Source organism: Berghia stephanieae, chromosome 2 (genome assembly GCF_034508935.2).
Source record: "Berghia stephanieae isolate SIO BIC M18660-M18661 chromosome 2, UCSD_Bste_1.3, whole genome shotgun sequence".
Lineage (NCBI taxonomy): Eukaryota > Metazoa > Mollusca > Gastropoda > Nudibranchia > Aeolidiidae > Berghia > Berghia stephanieae.
The window spans coordinates 109,830,436-109,851,664 of NC_088361.1; the positions used below are offsets into that span (position 1 = coordinate 109,830,436).

At 37.9% G+C, this 21,229-nt stretch overlaps 1 protein-coding gene across 1 annotated transcript; it reads left to right on the forward strand.

Annotated features, from left to right (window-relative positions):
* The first annotated feature begins 4,239 nt into the window (after positions 1-4,239).
* LOC144966215 (acyl-CoA-binding protein-like) lies at positions 4,240-18,463 on the forward strand. The gene is made up of 5 exons (XM_078902394.1): positions 4,240-4,384; positions 10,256-10,370; positions 11,555-11,617; positions 14,355-14,469; positions 18,212-18,463. The coding sequence occupies exons 1-4, from the start codon at positions 4,370-4,372 to the stop codon at positions 14,423-14,425; spliced, it is 264 nt and encodes an 87-aa protein (XP_078758520.1). The 5' UTR covers positions 4,240-4,369; the 3' UTR covers positions 14,426-14,469; positions 18,212-18,463.
* Positions 18,464-21,229: the final 2,766 nt, after the last annotated feature.

Sequence of the window (21,229 nt, forward strand, 5' to 3'; positions counted from 1 at the left end):
TATATATATATATATATATATATATATATATATATATATATTATATATATATATATATAAGGATAGCTACAGTTCTACCAGTGACACCTTTGAGCACATTTAGTGGATATTGCTCTATATAAAAGCTCAATTTTAGAACTTTTAGAAATAACCATTTCGTGAAAGTAATAGGTCAGCTAAAATCTAACGATGAAGCCGCGTGTGTCCAAGCCCGATGTGTTGATGATCACCTGTGAATTATGAATATTGTGAATACTAAGGAGTCTACACAGTAGAAACTTAAAACACATCTCTTTAGAAAATCATTTGATGTTTAACATTTATATTAGGCCTACATGTTATAGATATCCTAAATTTTCATCTTGTAGCACAGTGCGTGGTAATTAAATTACACATTGATTAATGCTATTCCAATATGATAGATTTTATGCTTAAATTATCAATTTATTGTTGTGTTTTATTTGCATTGTAAAGCGCCTCTGAGCACATTGTGGATCTAGGCGCTATATAAATTCATTCATTCATTTATCCTCTTAATATCGACACAATGGAATCGGGATATTTTGCTGACTTTCAAACTCATTTGACAGTGTTCGTTTTTAACCAGTTAACTGCTGTACACTAGAGACTGGACCTCATTTAAATATTACAAGTAATAAACAAAAATGAATATAACAATAACAGCTTCAAAAAAAAAAAAAAAAAAAAAAAAGAACAAAATACCAAACACGGAACGTTTCGGGCTCAAAACCCTTCTTCAGCCAACAACAAAAAACAATGAAGACATAAATACATTACTAAATTCCAGATAGAAGACAGAGATATTTTTTAGGTCCTCATTGTAGAAAAATCTTCGCTGTCCAAACAAAAAAACAAAACAACAAACAGACAAAACGAAACAAACAACAACAACACCCCCCCCCCTTTCAACGGCATAGATGGATATGATAATATTCGTAAAATATGATTTAAGTGAAAATGGCTAGATATTATAAAGGTTAAAATAAAGACAATCCCAACCTGTAGAGGGTTAAATAAATAACATTGCATTGTGTTTTGATAAACACGCCATGGTTCACTGACAAAACATCTTTTAAACAAAAAGTTAGCCACAAGGCTTCTGCATCATTTTCGATAGTTTAAAATGACCCTCCCCCCCCCCCCCCCCATTTCCTCTACCGCATCTTCTCAAAAAGTCCAAAGATTTCAAAGAAGTCGCATTGACAAGTTGGGCAAAAGGGAGAGAGAGAGAGAGAGAGAGAGAGAGAGAGAGAGAGAGAGAGAGAGAGAGAGAGAGAGAGAGAGAGAGAGAGAGAGGGTTCAAGTGGTATTGTATTATAATGTAGATGCATATATTTACAGGTCTGAAAACCGAGCGCAGTTATAGGCCTGTTTTAACGTTGTAATGGACAATATTTTGCGTTGGTTTGAGAGTATTTCCATTACAACAATGAGACTACGGTCAAAAAATACAAGAACAGCTGCCAACATGCACAAATGGGGGCTCCAAGAATCACCAACATGCCCAAAGTGCAACCAAGCACCACAAGATGCAAACCACCTCGTACTAGATTGCCCAGAGACAAAATTTGAAGGGGGATTTGAAACCATCAGCAAATATGATGATGACTTCCGAACCTGGATTGATACCTTGAACATAGAAGTGTAGCCGAACGATACTACTACTACTACTGAGCCAATGACATTTTGGGTTATCCGACCTGTCTAATATATTATTATTATTATTATTATTATTATTATTATTATTATTATTATTATTATTATTATTATTATTATTATTATTATGCACACGTCTTTTATAATCCGTCGATACATGAAGTGAAAGTAATCTGGCTGAAACGAGAAAAAATAAAAAAGCTTTTTTTCAATGTGGGGTCCTACAACAGTTGTGGGAATAATTCATTCGTCACTCAACACTTGGTTGTATGTAAAAATAATCGTTTTGTGTGATTAATGATTGTTTACCGGGACACAACGATATATAAAGTGTAAACATACATCTCTTATAAAATCGACGAAAGGAAAATAAATAACATTAATGTCCCGTGCACATCTCGTACACATCTAGTCGTTTGTTGCCAACTAAACAAGTAGCTGTTGTAGTTGTAGACTATATATATTGAAATAGATAGATAGATAGATAGATAGATAGATAGATAGATAGATAGAGAGAGAGAGAGAGAGAGAGAGAGAGAGAGAGAGAGAGAGAGAGAGAGAGAGAGAGAGAGAGAGAGAGAGAGGGGGGGGGGTGATTAAGGCAATCGCCGTAATGCTCAAATAATGAGTAGTCGAACATTGTCAAATTGTTTATATAATATAATATAATATTTGCAATTCTTAGCAGGTGCATAATGTTATTTCATATTCATGAATCGATGAATATATTCGTTACGAATAGGATATATGAATATGCACAAACGTTGATGTTGAAATTTACACACCTTTATATTTAGTCCTTTGAGGCAGGATTTGACTTTACATTACCTGGCGTTTTACAGTTATCGTCTAAAGACACGTAACAACGTGAGTGAATACGGTGTCGCAATCGTTGATTTTTACGTCACTACCCTTTTAGCGAAAACGGTCAAATCTGTAATTGGAACCAGTACATACAAAAATTATGAGAGAATTGAAGAAGAAAAAAAAAACAACATTGCCGCCGCTAATGGGTTTAAACAAAAACTGGTGTGTAGACTGGTAACGCAATATCAATAATAATTAGATACGATATGCCTATGACATTTTAACGCTAAAGGAATTGTAGTATGAGATAAAAATTCAGTCAAAACCGCCTTAAGCGTCTTTGGCTAAAGGAGAGAATGGCTAAAGCACCTTTTTCTATGTGAAAAAAAAAAAAGGAATTCCTCCTCCTCCTCCTCCCCCTCCTCCTCCTTTGAGTAGATGGGTCAATAACAACATAAAACAAAACAAAACGCGAGCTTTTATATAGAGTAATATCAACTAAACGTGTTCAATGCCCTTTACAAAGGGTCCCTGATCAACAGCAATGCGTAACACGAGGAACGAGACATGACGCCTGTTCGGCGATATTACACCCCCCCCCCCCCCCACAAAGACAACAGTGTTAACGGTCAGGTACTCATTTTACACGTGATCACGGTGAGAAAATGTGAGTAAAGATCCTCTTCCAAGGACTCAACTATGCGCCGAGCGAGGCTCGAACCCAGGGCCTTCCGATCCGAAAGCGAGTGTCATACCACAAGACCAAATAGCCGTACGATCTCAGATCACTGCTCCCGGTGTTCTGTCCTTTGGCAAGCAATTTTACTCATGTTACCTAATTGGGCTCAGGAGTGGATCAATACAAGGGGAGAACGTAGAGGAAGCACCGTGAAGCGCATCGGGCATGGGAATATGTGGAAATGTGACACATGAATGTTCGTATTTGTCTATATTCTATTGAATCACCATGTACCATTTGTCAAAAGGGGAAGATGACAAGGTTGACGAGAGAAAGTTACAGGGTGTGAATGTTGCTCTGATTGCTTACATTTTTAACTGGATAGAGAGGGGAGCCCGTACATCAATCTATTTCGAACTGTTTTCATCATCATCATCATCATCATCATCATCATCATCATCATCATCATCATCATCATCATCATCATCATCATCATCGTCGTCGTCGTCGTCATCATCATCATCACCATCATCATTATCATAATTAATAAAGATAACAAGAGAATAATACCTATTATCAGTAACATGCACACTTGTCCCCACATAAAAAAGTTATTAATTTTTATGAAACCATTAAATAAAAAACAAAAACAAATGATAATAACTTCAAGACGTTTAAAATGCATTAAAACAAATTCAAGCGAATGCTAGTTGAAAATTAATTATAATAGTAAATGTTTAAACTTTGAAGAAAAAAAAGACATTCCCATTTATGCGTTGTACCAATACCAAGGTCAAGCCTATTATATAATTTGTGAAAACAATAAATTTGAACCAGGAAATCGATATTGAGCAAATTTGCCATGTTGGTTTTTTATAAAACTATAACTTGGTAAAGCATTGAGTGTTTATCAGCATTTTATGTATTTAAAAATTTTTTTCTTTTGGTGTTCTTTTTATTTTATTGATCTGACAGAGCCTAAAATAGTTTCTTGCTCTTTCATTTAGTGTTGAAAGTTGAAAAAAAAAGTTGCCGGCTATATAGATAGATTATATCTGGCAACTGATAACTTGCCGGCGTGACCCCAAGATCACCGTCTGCTGTCGTCGCTCGCTCATAGATACCACGGAGACTCCTCGCTGCTGGATTAGTAGCTTTACCTTCAATTTCCAATTGGATTAAAAAAGAATAATTAAGACCGCCATAATGTCTTTGGAAGATGTAAGTCTAGAACACAATCTATAATTCTAATAAATGAATAGGCCTATTGTAGATCAATGAAACGTATTTAATAGGAATAAACTCGCATTGTCTTGGACTTCAGTCTTGAGTGGAAAGATCAAAGTTCACCACTCAGCTCTTCCGAAAACGCTCTAGTAAAATAACTCCCAATAACTCAATCCACAAGCTTTACTTAGGGAACTTTAGTTTAGACGAGATAATTGAAATTACAATGAAGTGAGGAATATGAATGACTCTGCAAAATTCACTAAATAACAGGAAAGCATTCTCAATCTCAAGGCTAAACACCATCGTGGCGTGGGCGTGGTGAGCCAGACTCTTCATTGTGCGTCCCTTGGCCTTGGGGCTGGGGTCAAGTCCGAATAAAACTTCAATTTTTGAACAATTTCAAGACTTCATTCAAAGTTAGGAGGGTTTATTCACGAAAAAGAGTCCTCTTTCAAAATATCACATTGGAAATAATCTGACGCGGACACGGGCTGAGAAAATAGGTTTGTTACTTGGCTGCGCTATTCGGACTCGAGTCTGAATAGTCTCCTGTGGCTATTCCAATCCAATCTCAATGCGCATGTGCAATCAATCAACAGGTTATTTGGACTCAGTTTGAATAGTCTTCCATGGCAGTATTGTTCTTTTTTGTAATATACTTTTTTTTATATATGGATAGTTAAATATAAGTACCTATGCAAATTAACAATTATAGTAACTTTATTTGATAAGAAAGACAAACTCATTGATCAAAAGTAAGTTAAAGTAACTGTGGTCTAAAGGAAAAGCTTCGTTAACAACACAACGCGATGTTCAAACAAAATCAGGACAATTTTTTTAAATTAACATATTCTAATAGTAATAGGAATAGTAATAGTGTTAGACAGGCAACGGTTCTTCTTCAGTCCGAAGCAGTGGTTGTGAAACTCGTGAGTCAATTTGACATGAGCAAAACAGAATTTCTTCTTAACTCTTCTTCTGTTTCTTTATCAGTTCTGCCCACTGCGTACGCACATTGAACTTTGAGTCTGAGGAGCCACAGGAGACTATTCAGACTCGAGTCCGAATTGCCACTTCGTTGTTGCTTCTACTTTCTATATTGTCAGCGGCTATTCAGACTTCTCAATAGTCTCCCGTGGATATTCAGACTCAAACTCGGATATTCAGACTCAAACTCTGATACGCACTTGCGATCAACAAGTTATTCAGACTCGAGCCTGTATATATCCTAGTCTCCCATGGCAGTATATATTTTTAAATTATTTATTTCAATTTGAATAATTGGCAATTCCATAACATTGATGCAAATGAAAATGATAATAATGGTATAGTTACTATCATCAACAGGTAGCCTGAACCTGCTATTTTTAGCATGAGAAAGACGCAATCATAGATCATTTGGAAGTCCATTAGAAATTAAAAGAAAAGAGTAAAAACCCTTCAAAAGGAACATAAATCAGTCAAAGTACCTAATGTTCTGAAGTTAAAGCTTTTCTAAAACTTTAAACGATGTCCAAATAAAATCAGAAATTAGAGACAACAATAACAATCTTTCTAAAGTCTAAAGTAGGAATATCAGCTGAGTCAGTCTGATACGGGCAAAACAGAATTTTCTCTGAACTCTTCTTCTGCTTCTCTATCAGTCACATGCTCTACCCACTATCACATCATCTCATTCATCTGTGGTGTTTCATTCATCCTGTTTTGTTGATAAAGGGGAAACCCGAAACGTTCATTTGATCTGTTTTTGTAATTAAATTGAAGCTTACATTCATCATCATCATCATCATCATCATTGCCTTTTTCACCCTGGGTCAGGGTATAGGCCACAGACAAACAGTTTCCATCCTTCTCTATCCTGAGCCAACTTTTTTATCTCATTCCAGGTCTTACCACTTCTCTGTATATCAGCTTCTTTAATTCTTCTCCATGTTCCTCGTGGCCTTCCCCTTGATCTTCTGCCCTGAGGGTTCCAGTCCAATACTTTCTTTGTTATAGTTGAGTCATTCTTTCTAAGCGTGTGTCCAATCCACCTCCATCGTCTTCTTCCTATATCCTCTCCCACTGGTTTCTGCTGTGTTCTTTTCCATACTTCTTCATTTTTATTCTATCCATCCATTTTATTCTGAGTAGCTTACGCATGCACCTGTTTACGAAAATCTGTACCCTCCTTATACATGCCTGTGATGCGTTCCAAGTTTCACATCCATACAGTAGGACAGACTTCACGTTTGAGTTGAAAAGTCTTAGCTTTAGTTGAAGGGAGATATCTTTAGTTCTCCAAACTCTGTTCAAAGATGTGAATGCAGCCTGTGCCTTTCCTATTCGTGCTTTCACCTCTGCTTCCGTGCCTCCATCCTTGTCAATTATACTTCCGAGATAGCAGAAAGTGTCTATATCTTCGAGTTCCTGATCTTTTACTTTGATCTGCTCCCTTTGACGCGTACCTATCCTCAAGACCTTTGACTTTGCAGGGTGAATTCTTAGACCAATTGATTCCGAGAGGCTGTTTATAATTGTGGTTTTTGCTTGCATCTGGTCCTGGGTGTGGGACAGAAGAGCCAGATCATCTGCAAAATCCAGATCATCCAACTGTGTCCAGGGGGTCCACTGTATCCCATTTCTTCTCCCTTTGGAGGTTTCCTTCATTAGCCAATCAATGGCAAGGATGAACAGGAATGGTGAGAGCAAGCATCCCTGCTTGACACCAGTCTTAATTTCAAAGCTGTCAGTAAGCTGATCTTCATGTACAACCCTGCAACTTGATCCTTCATACATTTCCTTAATGAGGTTTACTATCTTTTCAGGGAGTCCATAATGTGCCAGAATTTTCCACAATGTTGCTCTGTCAATACTGTCGAAAGCCTTCTCGTAATCCAGAAAGTTGACAATAAGAGGAGAGTTCCATTCTATAGACTGTTCTACTATGACTCGCAGAGAGGCAATCTGGTCGGTGGTTGAACGGTTTTTCCGAAAACCTGCCTGTTCGTCCCGCAGTTTAGCATCTGTTGCATTCTTAATTCTCTCTAAAATAATACGGTTGAAAACCTTTCCTGGGATAGAAAGAAGAGTGATGCCTCGATAATTATTACAATTACTGAGGTCCCCTTTCTTTGGAAGCTTGATAAGATGTCCTTCCTTCCAATCCTTTGGGAATATCCCGTCATTCCAGATTCTCTCAAATAGTGGGTGCAGGGCCTCAGCATTTCTTTTCGCATCAACTTTTAGAGCCTCCGGTGGAATCTGGTCTGGTCCAGCAGCTTTCCCCCTTTTCATCTTGTTAATGGCACCCACAATCTCTGCTATCGATGGTGGATCACAGCTAATTGGTAGCTCATTCCTTGCAGGCAAAATTTCTGGCTGGTTGTCTGGTGGTGGTCTGTTCAGAAGGCAGTTGAAATGTTCCCTCCATCGTTCAGATTGAGCCTCTTTTCCAAAAATAGTTTTCCCATCTTTGTCTTTGACTGGTACCTCTGGTTTCCCATATTTTCCAGCAAGTGTCTTGGTAGTTTGATAAAGGATCCTCATGTGTCCTCCAGTCGCTGCTGCTTCTGCTTTCTCTGCAAGTCTGTTCATGAATGCTTCCTTGTCTTTCTTCACAGATCTTTTGACTTCCTTAGCTATGGCTCGATACTGCTCTTGTGCATCCAGTCTTGAAGCCCTTGTTCGGCTTGCATTCACTTGTTCCTTCCTTGTTCTCCTCTTTTCAATAAGGTCCAAGGTGGTTGGACTTATCCATTCTTTATGTTCCGATTTCTTTACCCCCAATACCTCGTGGCAAGTTGTTATGTAGACTTCCTTGATCTTTGCCCAATGTGACTCTACATCTATGTCCTCCTCGAGCTCAGTAAGAGGTTGGAATCTATTACTCAATTGTAGTTTGAATTCCTCATTCTTTTCCCCATCAAGTGCATTCACCTCGAATTTTCTTCTTGTATGTGATCTGGCCCCGTGTTTTCTGAGTCGGAGCTTAAGCTTTGCCAATAGCAGGTGGTGGTCTGATCCAACATCTGCCCCTCTCCGTACTGTCACATCTTCCAATGAACGTCTGAATCTGCGAGAGATACAAAAATGATCAATCTGATTCTCTGTCACACCATCTGGTGAGACCCAAGTTGCTTTGTGGATCCTCTTATGGGGGAACACTGATCCTCCAATCACCAAACTGTTGAATGCACAGAAATTTGCAAATCTCTCTCCATTATCATTCATTTCTCCCATGCCATGACGTCCCATGATACCTTCATAGCCTACGTTATCCTGTCCCACTTTTGCATTAGCATCTCCCATCAATATGTTGATGTCTTTCCTTGGCAACTTGTCAATGACTTGTTGTAGCAGACCATAAAATGTATCTTTGTCCTCATCTGTTGCATCATTTGTTGGGGCATAGATCTGTACAATGTTCATGTTGATCTTCTTACTCCGTGTTGTAAAGGACGCCATGATGATCCTTTCTCCGCATTGTTCCCATCCTCTCAGTGACTTCTGGGCAAACTTGCTTAGAATTATTCCTACTCCCTGTGTATGAATCCCGTCCCCTCTCCCTGAATATAAAATCTTCTCCCCAGACTTGAGGTGTTTCTGTCCGGATTGTATCCAGTGGGTTTCGCTTACTCCAAGTATATGCAGCCTGTATCTTCTCATCTCAGTCACAACTTGAGAGCTTTTTCCTGCTTCATACATGGTGCGAACGTTCCATGACGCAATTCGAAGCTGCTTGTTTGGCGAAGACGTCATCGGGTCAGCAGAGTCCTTTCGGCTTTGTCTGTTGTCCTTCATAAATTCTGTAATTCCAGAAACTCTTCGGTCGCCCAAGCTAAAAAAAGGATTTAGTTTGTCTGTCTGTGTTTCTGTAACGGTTTGAGTTTAACGGAAAGGGGTGTTAACCCTTTGCCAACCCCCAACCTGGAGGACCAGGTGACTCAAAGATGGGGGAATCACACACCATTAGTCGCCTTTTACGACACGCTGGCTTGGCGTTGGGCTATTCTTGACCCTCTCAGTTGAGGGACCCCGGACACCACACGGGTTACATTCAACTTCACGTTATTATATATTTCTTCGAGCTTCGAGCAGCAACATTTACACTTTTTTTCCCCCTAGCAAATTTAAACCTGACACATGTTTCCTCAACTAGCCCATACTATCATCGATGCGCTGATATTAAGTCAGAGTTGACACAAACTTTAAAAAAAAAAAAAATTGTTATATTAGACCCCATGCAGACCCGTTTAATGACTTAATTCTATTTACAGTAGTGACGATCATTGAGAGGGTAAAGGTCATAGGATTATTTCAGTCCATAGTTCATATATATATTCAGACGATCGTTCACACAAGGTATGTATTCAGTCCTCCGGTAGATAGTGGTTTTACACTTCCAATGAGATTGTAACCAGCTTTTTGACATCACACTTTTGTTCCCTACTGTATGAGTTTATTGAAGCAATGGAAATATTCTTTACACTCAATTTCAGGCTATGTGGTCTAGTTGTATGACCCTCGCTTTCGGATCGGAAGGTCCTGGGTTCGAGCCTCGCTCAGCGCATAGTCGAGTCCTTGGAAAAGACTCTTTACTTACATTCTCTCACCGTACTCAGGTGTAAAATGAGTACCCGGCCGTTAACAGCGTTGTCTTTGTCCGAAAAATTGTAATATTGCCTAACAGCCGGCGTGCCCCGTCCTACAACATGTTAAATGTTGCTGTTGACCAGGGACCCCTTGTAAAGCGCTTTGAGCACATTTAGTGGATATTGCTCTATATAAAAGCTCAATTTTTCAACCAATATGACTGTGATATTATTTATCGATTTCTGGCAGTGTCTTATGCTTCTCTCATGTTTTTTTCCTTTCTATCAGAAATTCCTGAAAGCAGCTGATGAAGTGAAGCTACTGTCAAAGGAGCCCAGCAACGATGAGAAACTAGTGGTGTACTCATTGTACAAGCAAGGCACTATTGGGGATTGCAATACAAGTAAGTCTGTTGTGTTTTGTTTCTTCTTAGCCATTGATATAGAACTGTTTGCATTCTAAAGAAGTTTTTTTGTTTAGAAACTTTGATTTAACACTTTTAATTTTTTAAAAAATTTGCTTTTTCTAATTGAGTTTTCAAAGATAATTCATTGTCTTTATCCATCCATAACTATCACTCAGAGATTCCTTTTTAAAAAACATTTTTCTACCCCTTTGTACCCAACGTGAAAATGTAGTGGTAGGCCTACGGTTTCATTCAGAAATCCACCATTCACACTGCATTGTGAGGGATTTGGTGATACTCCTGACAGAAGCTCGTCTATTCCTCAAGGCCTGTCATGCCTTTCCATGTGGTTTTCTGTCCATGTGGCTGTGTAAATGTTGCTGCTCGAAGCTCGAAGAAATAAATAATAACGTGAAGTTGAATGTAAGCTTCAATTTAATTACAAAAACAGATCAAATGAACGTTTCAGGTTTCACCTTTATCAACAAAACAAGATGAATGAAGCAATACAGATGATTGAGATGATGTGGTAGTGGCGTAGCTACGCCACTACCACATTCATCTGTATTGTTTCATTCATCCTGTTTTGTTGATAAAGGTGAAACCTGAAACGTTCATTTGATCTTCACGTTAATATTTGTCCTTGTGACTGGAGACCAATTCAATTGGTGTTCCCTATGGTCTTGTTTTGGATTACATACCATCATTGTAATGCTACCATTACGAGCATCTTGCCTTCTCCTACATGATAAAGTATTGCTGTAGACTTGGAGACCCTTGTTGTAATGTAAAGCATGATGAGCACATATAATTGATATATTGCGCTATATAACAACCTCTTTTTTTTCTTTTTCTTCTGCAACTTGAGAAATGTCATCTCCCGTCCCCCTATCAAACATCTCTTAATGTTTGTTAAAAAAGTGATTGCGTTTCATATATTTGATGGGATTCGTTATCCATTGTTTGAGACATTGGATGCCATCAGGCTTGACCCATAGGGACATTTGTTGCTGGTATTATGTTATCCTTAAAAGAAATGCTCATGACTGTCCTTGTGTGTTCTCTTTTTTCCTGGGCACTGAGTGATCTCTAAGTCATGTGTTCTTCTCAACTTTTGAACTAGAGTATAACTTAAAAAACTTCTTATGAAAAGTCCTAAACGAATTTCTGGTCTATTTCAGGTCGCCCTGGTATGTTTGATCTTACTGGTAAAGCCAAATGGGATGCTTGGGACGGATTGAAAGGTGAGAATGTCAGTAATAGGTGAAATTATTCAATGAATATACTTGCTAAAATGCTCACTAACTGCATATCCAAGCATAATGAAAACATGGTTAAAAAACAAACCCCCTTCAAAAAACAAATAAAATATGGGTGAATATTAATTCAGTAAAGTTTGTGGAGCAGGCCTCTGTGTTGATAATAAAAAGAAATGAAGTGAGCAGAGAAGTGCTAGAAAACAATTTGGACAAAATTCTGAAATGCAAACCATCCTGATTCCTTTTCTTTTTCTCCCCCCCCCCTGGTCTGATTGTAGCCGTCGTTAACTTATAGCCTGACACTAGAGTCCTCTTGGACTTATAGTTTGACATCATTTTTTTTTAGGATTTCGCAGCATCTAGTGAGTTATTGTTAATAGAGCTCAAGGAAATGGGTGATTTCATTGGTTGTACTATTCAATACAACTCATGATTTGTTTGGTTTCGCGACCAAAGACTTGTCTTGACATAATTTTTTGGCCAGTTTCAGGCTATAAGTTAACGATGGCTACGGTCTAATCTTGATTTTTTCAAAATAATTTTTAAATAGATTTTTTGTAATCAAGCTTTTCTAACATCAAAATAGAGGTGCACGTTCCGATTTGGGGAGACTTATAAAAACTTCTAAGCATGTAAATCAAGATAAAGCATTGTATTCTTTTCATGTGTTCTGATTTGTTTCCACTGTGTCCAAATTGTTTAGGCTTTTGTCTTGATTTCTGCATCAAATAGAATGGCAGGCCTGATCTCACTGGCATTCACCAATGGGTTACATTAATAAATAAAAAAGTTACTTCTCAATTTTTGAGTGAAATAGATTACACAGTATTTGCGGAGAAATAAAGCCTATTACGAACAAGCTCTCATTTATTGTAATTGTCATACTACTGTAATGTGGATATTAACATAGATTGAGACCAATCATTTCAACCATCAAAGATAAAAATCGGTCGTACGGCGGCCAGGTGGCAATTCCCAAGGACAAGGTCGTGCTATGATCATTATGCCCTGGCAGATTTTCTAAATAATCTTTTGAGTCAACGGGTGATAGAATTACCCTTAATTAAAAAAGTGTTTGCTAGTTACTTGTTCAATCTGTAAAAAATAGTTTTATAATTTTTAGATTTTGTCCTTGTCCTGGCCAGATGCCCTTGCTGAGAGGGAAAAAAGTCAAATGTATAGTTAGTTTTGGGAGATGATATTTTTTTCCCTTGTAAATCATCTCTCTGTTATGCAGTGTATTATGTTTCTTTATATTATATATGATTTGTAGAACATTCGAGTATATTTCTCTTAGTGGGGACCTGTGCTTATGTCTGGATGAGACTTTTAGTGATCTCAAACTAAGTACTTTGATAGTGTGCTCTTGGAATCTACACCTGTTTCCTATTTGAACCAGTTCCCCTTTGTCTTACCTTTTCTTGGGTGCTTTATTTGTAATTCTAGAACTTTTTACTATCCCATTTTCTTCCTTTTTACTGGCGTTGATATGACCTTAATGTGTTGCAAGTGCCGTAAAACCCTTAAAAAACATAGATAAAACAAGGACTGGTTATATACACTTCCAAGGAGTTTGGAACCGGAAAAGTAGAAGGTGTGAAGTCATGACTTCTTCGTTCTATTCTGCGCTCATTGGCAAAAGTTTAACATGGGTTGCATGGAACAATGTCAACCCTCAACCCTAGGACAGCGTGGCTCAGCGGTACGGTCTTCGCTTTGTACCCTAAAGGAACCGAGTTCGATCACCACCGCTGTTTGGCCTTTACCAAGTCACCTCGCCCTAGCTCACTTCGTGGCGCTGCTCTGCGGCTGACGCCTGGGTTATTCCAGTCTTCCCTTGGAATAGACCCTAAAGACAAATTTCCCCATGGGGATGAATAAAGGGAATTTTATTTTTATTATTTTTTAAAAGCATAAATTATTATTATTTTATTATTATTATTATTATTATTATTATTATTATTATTATTATTATTATTATTATTATTATTATTATTATTATTATTATTATTATTATTATTATTATTATTATTATTATTATTATTATTATCAATTTATTATTATTATTATTATTATTATTATTATTATTATTATTATTATTATTATTATTATTATTATTATTATTATTCTTGTATTTATTGTTGTTGTTAATTCAATAATAATAATATTTTCATTCCTTAGGGCTATGAGAGTCTGTTTATCGTACAGATAGTTCTTGGATGGAACTGATACCAAAAAAATATATGGACAAACACAGGACTTTGTTAAAATGAGTCGGTTATAATATACAAGTTTCAGTTTATTTGACAAAATATATGAAAAAAAACAGGACATTTGTTAAAATGAGTCGGTTATAATATACAAGTTTCAGTTTTTGTATGGTTGGTGCTGAAGAAACCAATGGTCTGGTTGTATTTCAGCAGCGTCCTCATTGGGCGCGGGCCCATGTCAGTCGGGCCTTGAAATCGTTTAGGTGCGGTGCCATGATGACCAGTTCATCCAGCCCATTCCACTCCGAGATAGTTCTAATGAAGAAAGAATTTCTGTAGTTTTGTGTTCTTGTCTGTGGGATTTTGAAGCAGTTCGAATTGTTTGTGGCGTATCTGTCAATGGGGTTTTCGGTTATGTGGTTGGCGGAAGTGAGTGCTCGGATTTTTCTTTTGTTTGGTCGTGGCGTGAAAAAGGAATGCTTTGTGAGTAATTTTTATACTCTTTGTTTCAGGAAAGTCCAAAGATGAGGCTCAAGCAGAGTATATAGCTAAAGTTGAGGAACTTCAAGGAAAATACAACTAGTTCAACAATCAATTTCATTGTCAATGTCAATCATTCATCATTTCGTAAGTCCTCTTGTTATCAATGTCAATTTATTGAAGACATCATTAAAAGCACAATACTGGCTCAAACAACATGATTATAATAGCTTCAGAATGGAACAAATAACCAAACATGAAACATTTTGGGCTCAAAATCTTTCTTCAGTCAACAACAAAAAGCAATAAAAACATAAATGGAAGGTGGGCATCAGAGGAAAGTGAAAGTAGGACCTTTCAGGGCTGGGAATCTTCCGCCTAAATGGTGGTTTATCTCCGTCCATCACCATCATGTTTCCGCCCTTTTGAAATATTTCTATGAATAAGAAAGACTCACCACAACCACTACATCAACATCCTTACGACCACTACGATTACAACCACCACCACATCATCATTCTTACCAGAACCACTGCAACAACATCATCATTCCTATCACCACTACTACTAGAACTACCACCACATTATCATCCCTACCACCACTATTACTACAACCACCACATCATCCCTACCACCACTATTACTACAACCACATCATCATCCCTACCACCTCTACTACTACAACCACCATCACATCATCATCCCTACCACCACTACTACTACAACCACCATCACATCATCATCCCTACCACCAGCACCACTACTACAACCACCACATCATCATCCTTACCACCACATCATCATCCCTACAACCACTACTACTACAACCACCACCACACCATCCTCCCTATCACCACTTCTACTCCACCACCACCACATCATCATCCCTACTGCTTCTACAACGCCACCACATCATCATTCCTACTGCTCCTACAACACCACCACATCATCATCCCTACCACAGATTCCGACATATCATGATACTACAACTACCACCACACCATCATCTCTACCACTGGTAGTACTACTATTACCACCATCACATCATTCCAGCAAATCATATGTGTATTTTTAAAAAGTGAAAATGGGGGTGGGTGGGGGTCAACACGGTGTATGACCACATGGTAAAAATTGAGCTTTTATATAGCGCAATATCCACTAAATGTGCTCAAAGCGCTTTACAAGGGGTCCTGGTCAACAGCAACATTTAACATGTAGGACGGGACATGACGCCTGTTAGGCGATATTACAATTTTTTGGACAAAGACAACGCTGTTAACGGCCAGGTACTCATTTTACACCTGAGTACGGTGAGAGAATGTGAGTAAAGAGCCTTTTCCAAGGACTCAACTATGCGCCGAGCGCGAGGCTCGAACCCAGGACCTTCCGATCCGAAAGCGATTGTCATACCACAAGACCACATAGCCGCACTGGTGCTGTTCTCTAAGTAGATAAGATTTTACATGTTTGTAATTACCCTTTCACCTATTGAGATTCCTCCCAGTTGAGTCAGAAATTGCTGCGGGACACATTTTGGATGGCATCTCGTTTGATGCAATTCAAATTTATAGGTTATAGTCGCATGGATGTGTCATGATCTACGCGCTAAAAAATGTCCTCCTTTTTTGTGACCAGTCATTCTCACCCCTGACTATGGGAGGTGGGTCCCAATGGGGAATGAACACAGGCCGATAGGATGAGATGCAAATGGCGAGTGAACCCGGGACGATGAGAGGTGGACACCAATGGAGAGTGAAGGCGAGACTATCTGAGGTTGAAACAAGTGAGGAGTGAACCTGGGACTATGGGAAGTGGACACCTGTGGGGACTGAATCTAGGAATATGGGAGGTCGTCACCATTGGGGAATGAACCTAGGATTATGGGAAGTGGATACCAGTGGAAAATGAACCTAGGATTATGGGAGGTTTCGGAAAAAATAAGGACTCTTCTGAGTTCACTCCCCACTAATACCCAAATTCCACATTCCCTCTCCACTGGTATCCACCTCACGTATTCCCAGGTTCATTAAACATTGGTGGCCACCTCCTACAGTCTCAGGTTCATTCCCCTCTGGTGCCCACCTCCCATTTTCCAGCTTCAATTCCCACTGGTATCCATCTCCCATAGTCCCAGGTTCATTTCCCTCTGGTGCCCACCTCCCATATTCCAGCTTCAATTCCCACTGGTATCCATCTCCCATAGTCCCAGGTTCATTTCCCTCTGGTGCCCACCTCCCATTTTCCAGCTTCAATTCCCACTGGTATCCATCTCCCATAGTCCCAGGTTCATTTCCCTCTGGTGCCCACCTCCCATATTCCAGCTTCAATTCCCACTGGTATCCATCTCCCATAGTCCCAGGTTCATTTCCCTCTAATATCCTCCTCCCATAGTCCCTGATTCACTCCTCACAGCAGCCCACTTTCCATAACTTTGTCGGGTTTCGTAAAAAAGAAATGCCGGTCTATCTGGGTAAAAAAAAAATCAGCACATCCTTCTAAAAAACTAAGTACGTCATTTCTATACAGATAGGACTTGCTTAATTTTTCTCTGCCATCTATCTTGGTTTTTCTGTATTGCATCTAAGTTTTTTTTTTTTTTTTTTTTTTTTTGTAGTTGGCTGAAGAAGAGTTTTGAGTCTGAAACGTTCTGTTTGGTATTTTGTTCTTTTTTTGAAGCTGTCATATTCATTTCTGTTTATTACTTTTTTACAGTTCACAGTTCCTAGCAGTTTTGTGTCACTTACATTGGAACTGTGCAATATTACATTTCCATGTGCTCGAGGTCATTGGTCACATTGCAAAGTGTACTCAAAATGACCCACATTGTGAAAATTGTTCACAGTTTGAAAAATATCCAACGTTACAATTTGTCATTTTGCTCAGCATGACTCTTGGGTATGTTTACAACGTTAATAAACAAAGCAGCGTGTTCATATACATTGAGAAATGTCCAATTGTTGTACAGCAACAAATCATGTGATCGATGACTAGGTTGGACGAAAACATGAATATAGATCGCTCCCATTGCTCTACATGATTTACAAAGAAATTGTATGAGACTGATTTGCAACAAATCAACATCCATTTATTTACATGACCTGATATTTTTCGATTGTTCTTGTCTTCCAACTGCCAGATGGAATTGTACATAGGATTCAAAAGTCTGATGTCACATCCGCCCAGCAACCATCATCTTGGTTCTAAACAAAGAAAATCATTTCTTTTTATTCTTCATGCTGGCTAGAACTTTTCACATGTCATGATGATCAGATTTATAATGTTTTTCTCCTCTGTATACATTTTTTATGCTCATCGGAGAAGTATTTCATAAGGCGTCAGCCATTGTTCCGATAGTTTATAACCAGTTACTAAGTTACTATGCGTCATTACGAAGGAAGTGATGTTACGACTGTTGAAGTGTAGAGCAGATGTATTGACTGCATTGTCCTTTTCATCACTGAGGTGTTAATTATTTTGTGATGGAATATCGAGGTGTGAGTTGATGTCAGTGGCAGAGTATTTCTTTGATAGTTTCTGTTAACCCTGTTCGTCAATCTTTTTTTTTGTATTTAAAAAAGAATTCTACTTTTCTCTTTAGTTTTTTATTCATTTTCTTTTCTTTTTGTAATTTTTTAATAATGGCCAGAACATTGAGCAAGCATATAACTGGAGTCTTTTTCAGTGGGCGTGCTTAAAAAGGGAAAATTTTATTTAACAAAAATTCTGTTTGCTGCCTGAGCGTGCATGTAGCTGGAGTGCTTATAAACAGGGACGACTGTATTATTATTATTATTATTATTATTATTATTATTATTATTATTAATGTAAATATTTATTTTTATAAAGAATGCCTTAAAGTTTAATGTATTTCTCATAATTCTATTTTCAGGTGTCATTCTATTTGGACCAAGCTCAACTTTAATCATTATCTTGATCCTTTTCTTTTTTTACTTTTTTCCATTTTTTTCTATTTCCATTACGCAAAATGCTTTAAAATCATTCCCTCATTGTGTTGACGTGACAAGAATATTTCTTATAAATTTTCAATGATTACCTCAAATGACAGTTCCTGGTTTGATCAAGTGTTGTAATTTGGGTTTTGTTTATATGTTGAATAATAAAATTGCTTGTGCCTGATAAATTTTTCTCAGCTTTATTGAAACAAATTTTCTTTTTTATAATTTCAAAATTAGATTTTCTCATTAATCACTTGTCTTATAGACAAACTGATAAAATTATTTTTGTATCTAAAGATTTAGATAGGATGTCATCATTCTGGACTCCAACTAGAATTACTAGGTGGGGTTCCTTGCCTCCCATAGTGGGCAGGAGGCACTTCGTGTGTCTTCTATTTCCCTATATCTGTTTTCCAACATGCTTTCTGTCTTTGTCTTGGAATGAGATTACTTGGTTTTGTCCTGGGACCCTAGCTGGGAGGGAAACAGTCAAATGTATAATTAGTTTTGGGATAGAATTACAGTAAAACCATTCTAGATGTACAATAAAAAAAAAACTTGAGGAATAAGTAAGACAAAGGGGAATGGTTCAAGTTGGGAACAAATGGACCAGCACAAGATCCTACTAAGAGGAACACAAATGTTTACAAATCATATGTTAAAAATAAAAAAAATAGTTACCTTACACTTACAGAGAGATGATTTACAAGAAAAAAATATCATCTCCTAAAACTACAATTTTATACATTCGACTGTTTCCCTCCCAGCCAAGGACTTTGGCCAGGGACAGGACAAAACTAAGTAATCTCATTCCAAGACTAAGACAAAGCAATTAGAAAACATAGATAGTATGCGCTTGGCTAAGGATTTCACATTGCCATCCGGAAGTATAACGGACCAACACACAAAACTATGTGTAACCATGATCGTTTATAGTCTGGTTAATACAGTTTAGTGATAATTACTCCTAAACGCGTATGGCAAAAAACAATAACAAAGACCTGAGTGACGTCATCTTCGAACTATCTATAGGGGTATAGAAGATGCAACAAGTAGCTCCCTGCCCATGATGGGAGGTCGGGATCCCCACCCAGTTTACAAACATGTATACCACTAGTTTATTAGATACAAATCAGTGTCATAATATAAAAATATAATGAACAAAAATGATTATACAGTGGAATCATAATAAAACCAACACCAATATGATTCAATAGTCTGATGTCACGCCGCCTGGCATCGGCGGCCATCTTGGTTCTAAACAAAGAAAATCATTACTTTTTATTCTTCATGCTGGCTAGAACTTTTCATGTCTTGTGATCAGAATGTGTAAAAGTCAAAACATGATCAAATGTATGTGTTTTTTTCTCTTCTGGATACGCTTTATACTCGCCGGAGAAATATTTCATACGGGCGTCCGCCATTGTTCCGATAGTTTAGAGCCAGTGTTACTAAGTTACCATGCGTCATTAGGAAGGAAGTGACGTTATGACTGTTGAAGAGTATTGGACCAGAAAGATTAATTGACTTTAAGCAGACCTGCTACTTAAAACATAAAAATTTGTAGTCGCTATAGTTAATTTAATAAATCTACAAATTTCCCTCATAATGCGGCTATGTGGTCTAGTGGTATGACACTCGCTTTCAGATCGGAAGGTCCTGGGTTCGAGCCTAGCGATCGGCGCATAGTCGAGTCCTTGGAAAAGGCTCTTTACTCACATTCTGTCACCGTAGTCAGGTGTAAAATGAGTACCTGGCCGTTAGCAACGTTGTCTTTGTCCAAAAAATTGTAATATCACCTAACAGGCGTCATGTCCCGTCCTACATGTTAAATGCTGCTGTTGACCAGGGACCTCTTGTAAAGCACTTTGAGCACATTCAGTGGATATTGCGCTATATAAAGCTCAATTAATAATAATAATGAATAAACAACACTTCAAAATCCTTTAAATGATATAGTCTGGCATCAACTTTGATTTTCAATCAGTTTTAATGACTTGGAGATGCTCGTGACGTTCTGAAATTGGAGACAAAATTTCGTAATTCTACAAATTTTTTGTAGTACTAGGCAGGTCTGCTTTAAGCAAGTTTGACTTTATCCATTATCAACTGGATACACTTGTTTGTTTTTGTTTTGAAGGGTTTGACGGCACTTGCAACACATTAAGGCCATATCAGCGCCGGTAAAAGGGAAGAAAATGGGATAGTAAAAAGTTCTAGAATTACAATTAAATCTATATAAAGAAAAGGTATAACAAAGGGGAATTGGTTCAAATAGGAAACAGATGTAGATTCCAAGAGCACTATATCAAAGTACTTAGTTTGAGTTCACTTAAAAGTCTCATCCAGACACAAGCACAGGTCTCCACTAAGAGGAATACACACTCAAATGTTTACAAATCATATATGTAACCAAAACATAATAATAATACAGTGTATAACTATAACAAGAGAGATGATTTACAAGGGAAAACATACCTCCCAAAACTACATTCGACTGTTTCCCTCTCAGCCAGGGTCAGGACAAAACCAAGTAATCTCATTCCAAGACAAAGATAGAAAGCGAGTTGGAAAACAGATATAAGGGTAAAGAAAACACAGTAAGTACCTCCCTGCCCACTATGGGTGGTCAGGAACCCCACCCAGATATGGAAAGAAGACCAAATACTAAAAGACTGGAAGAAGGGTCTCTTTTTATAAAGCTACCCAACAAAGGGGATTAACAAGACTGCTAAAGTTACAGTGGAATAATGATGCTGCTATATCTCCTTGGAAAAATTCTCAACATGATTCTTTAACCCTATTTTCATATTTGGGGGAACCAAAAGGACCCCAGGGGTGTGTTTTTGACTCATAAAACTGTCAATTTTTTGACGCAGAGACCTGAAATTTGGTGACTTTTCCTAAAATGAAGAGGTCCATGACCATGCCAATTTTCATGCTTGTCACAT

Bases quoted from the DNA above. Each gene is read 5' to 3' on its own strand.
- LOC144966215 (XM_078902394.1), top strand. The intron at 10,371-11,554 runs GTAAGTCTGTTG...GGTCTATTTCAG, and splicing joins TATTGGGGATTGCAATACAA to GTCGCCCTGGTATGTTTGAT. The intron at 11,618-14,354 runs GTGAGAATGTCA...TCTTTGTTTCAG, and splicing joins TGCTTGGGACGGATTGAAAG to GAAAGTCCAAAGATGAGGCT.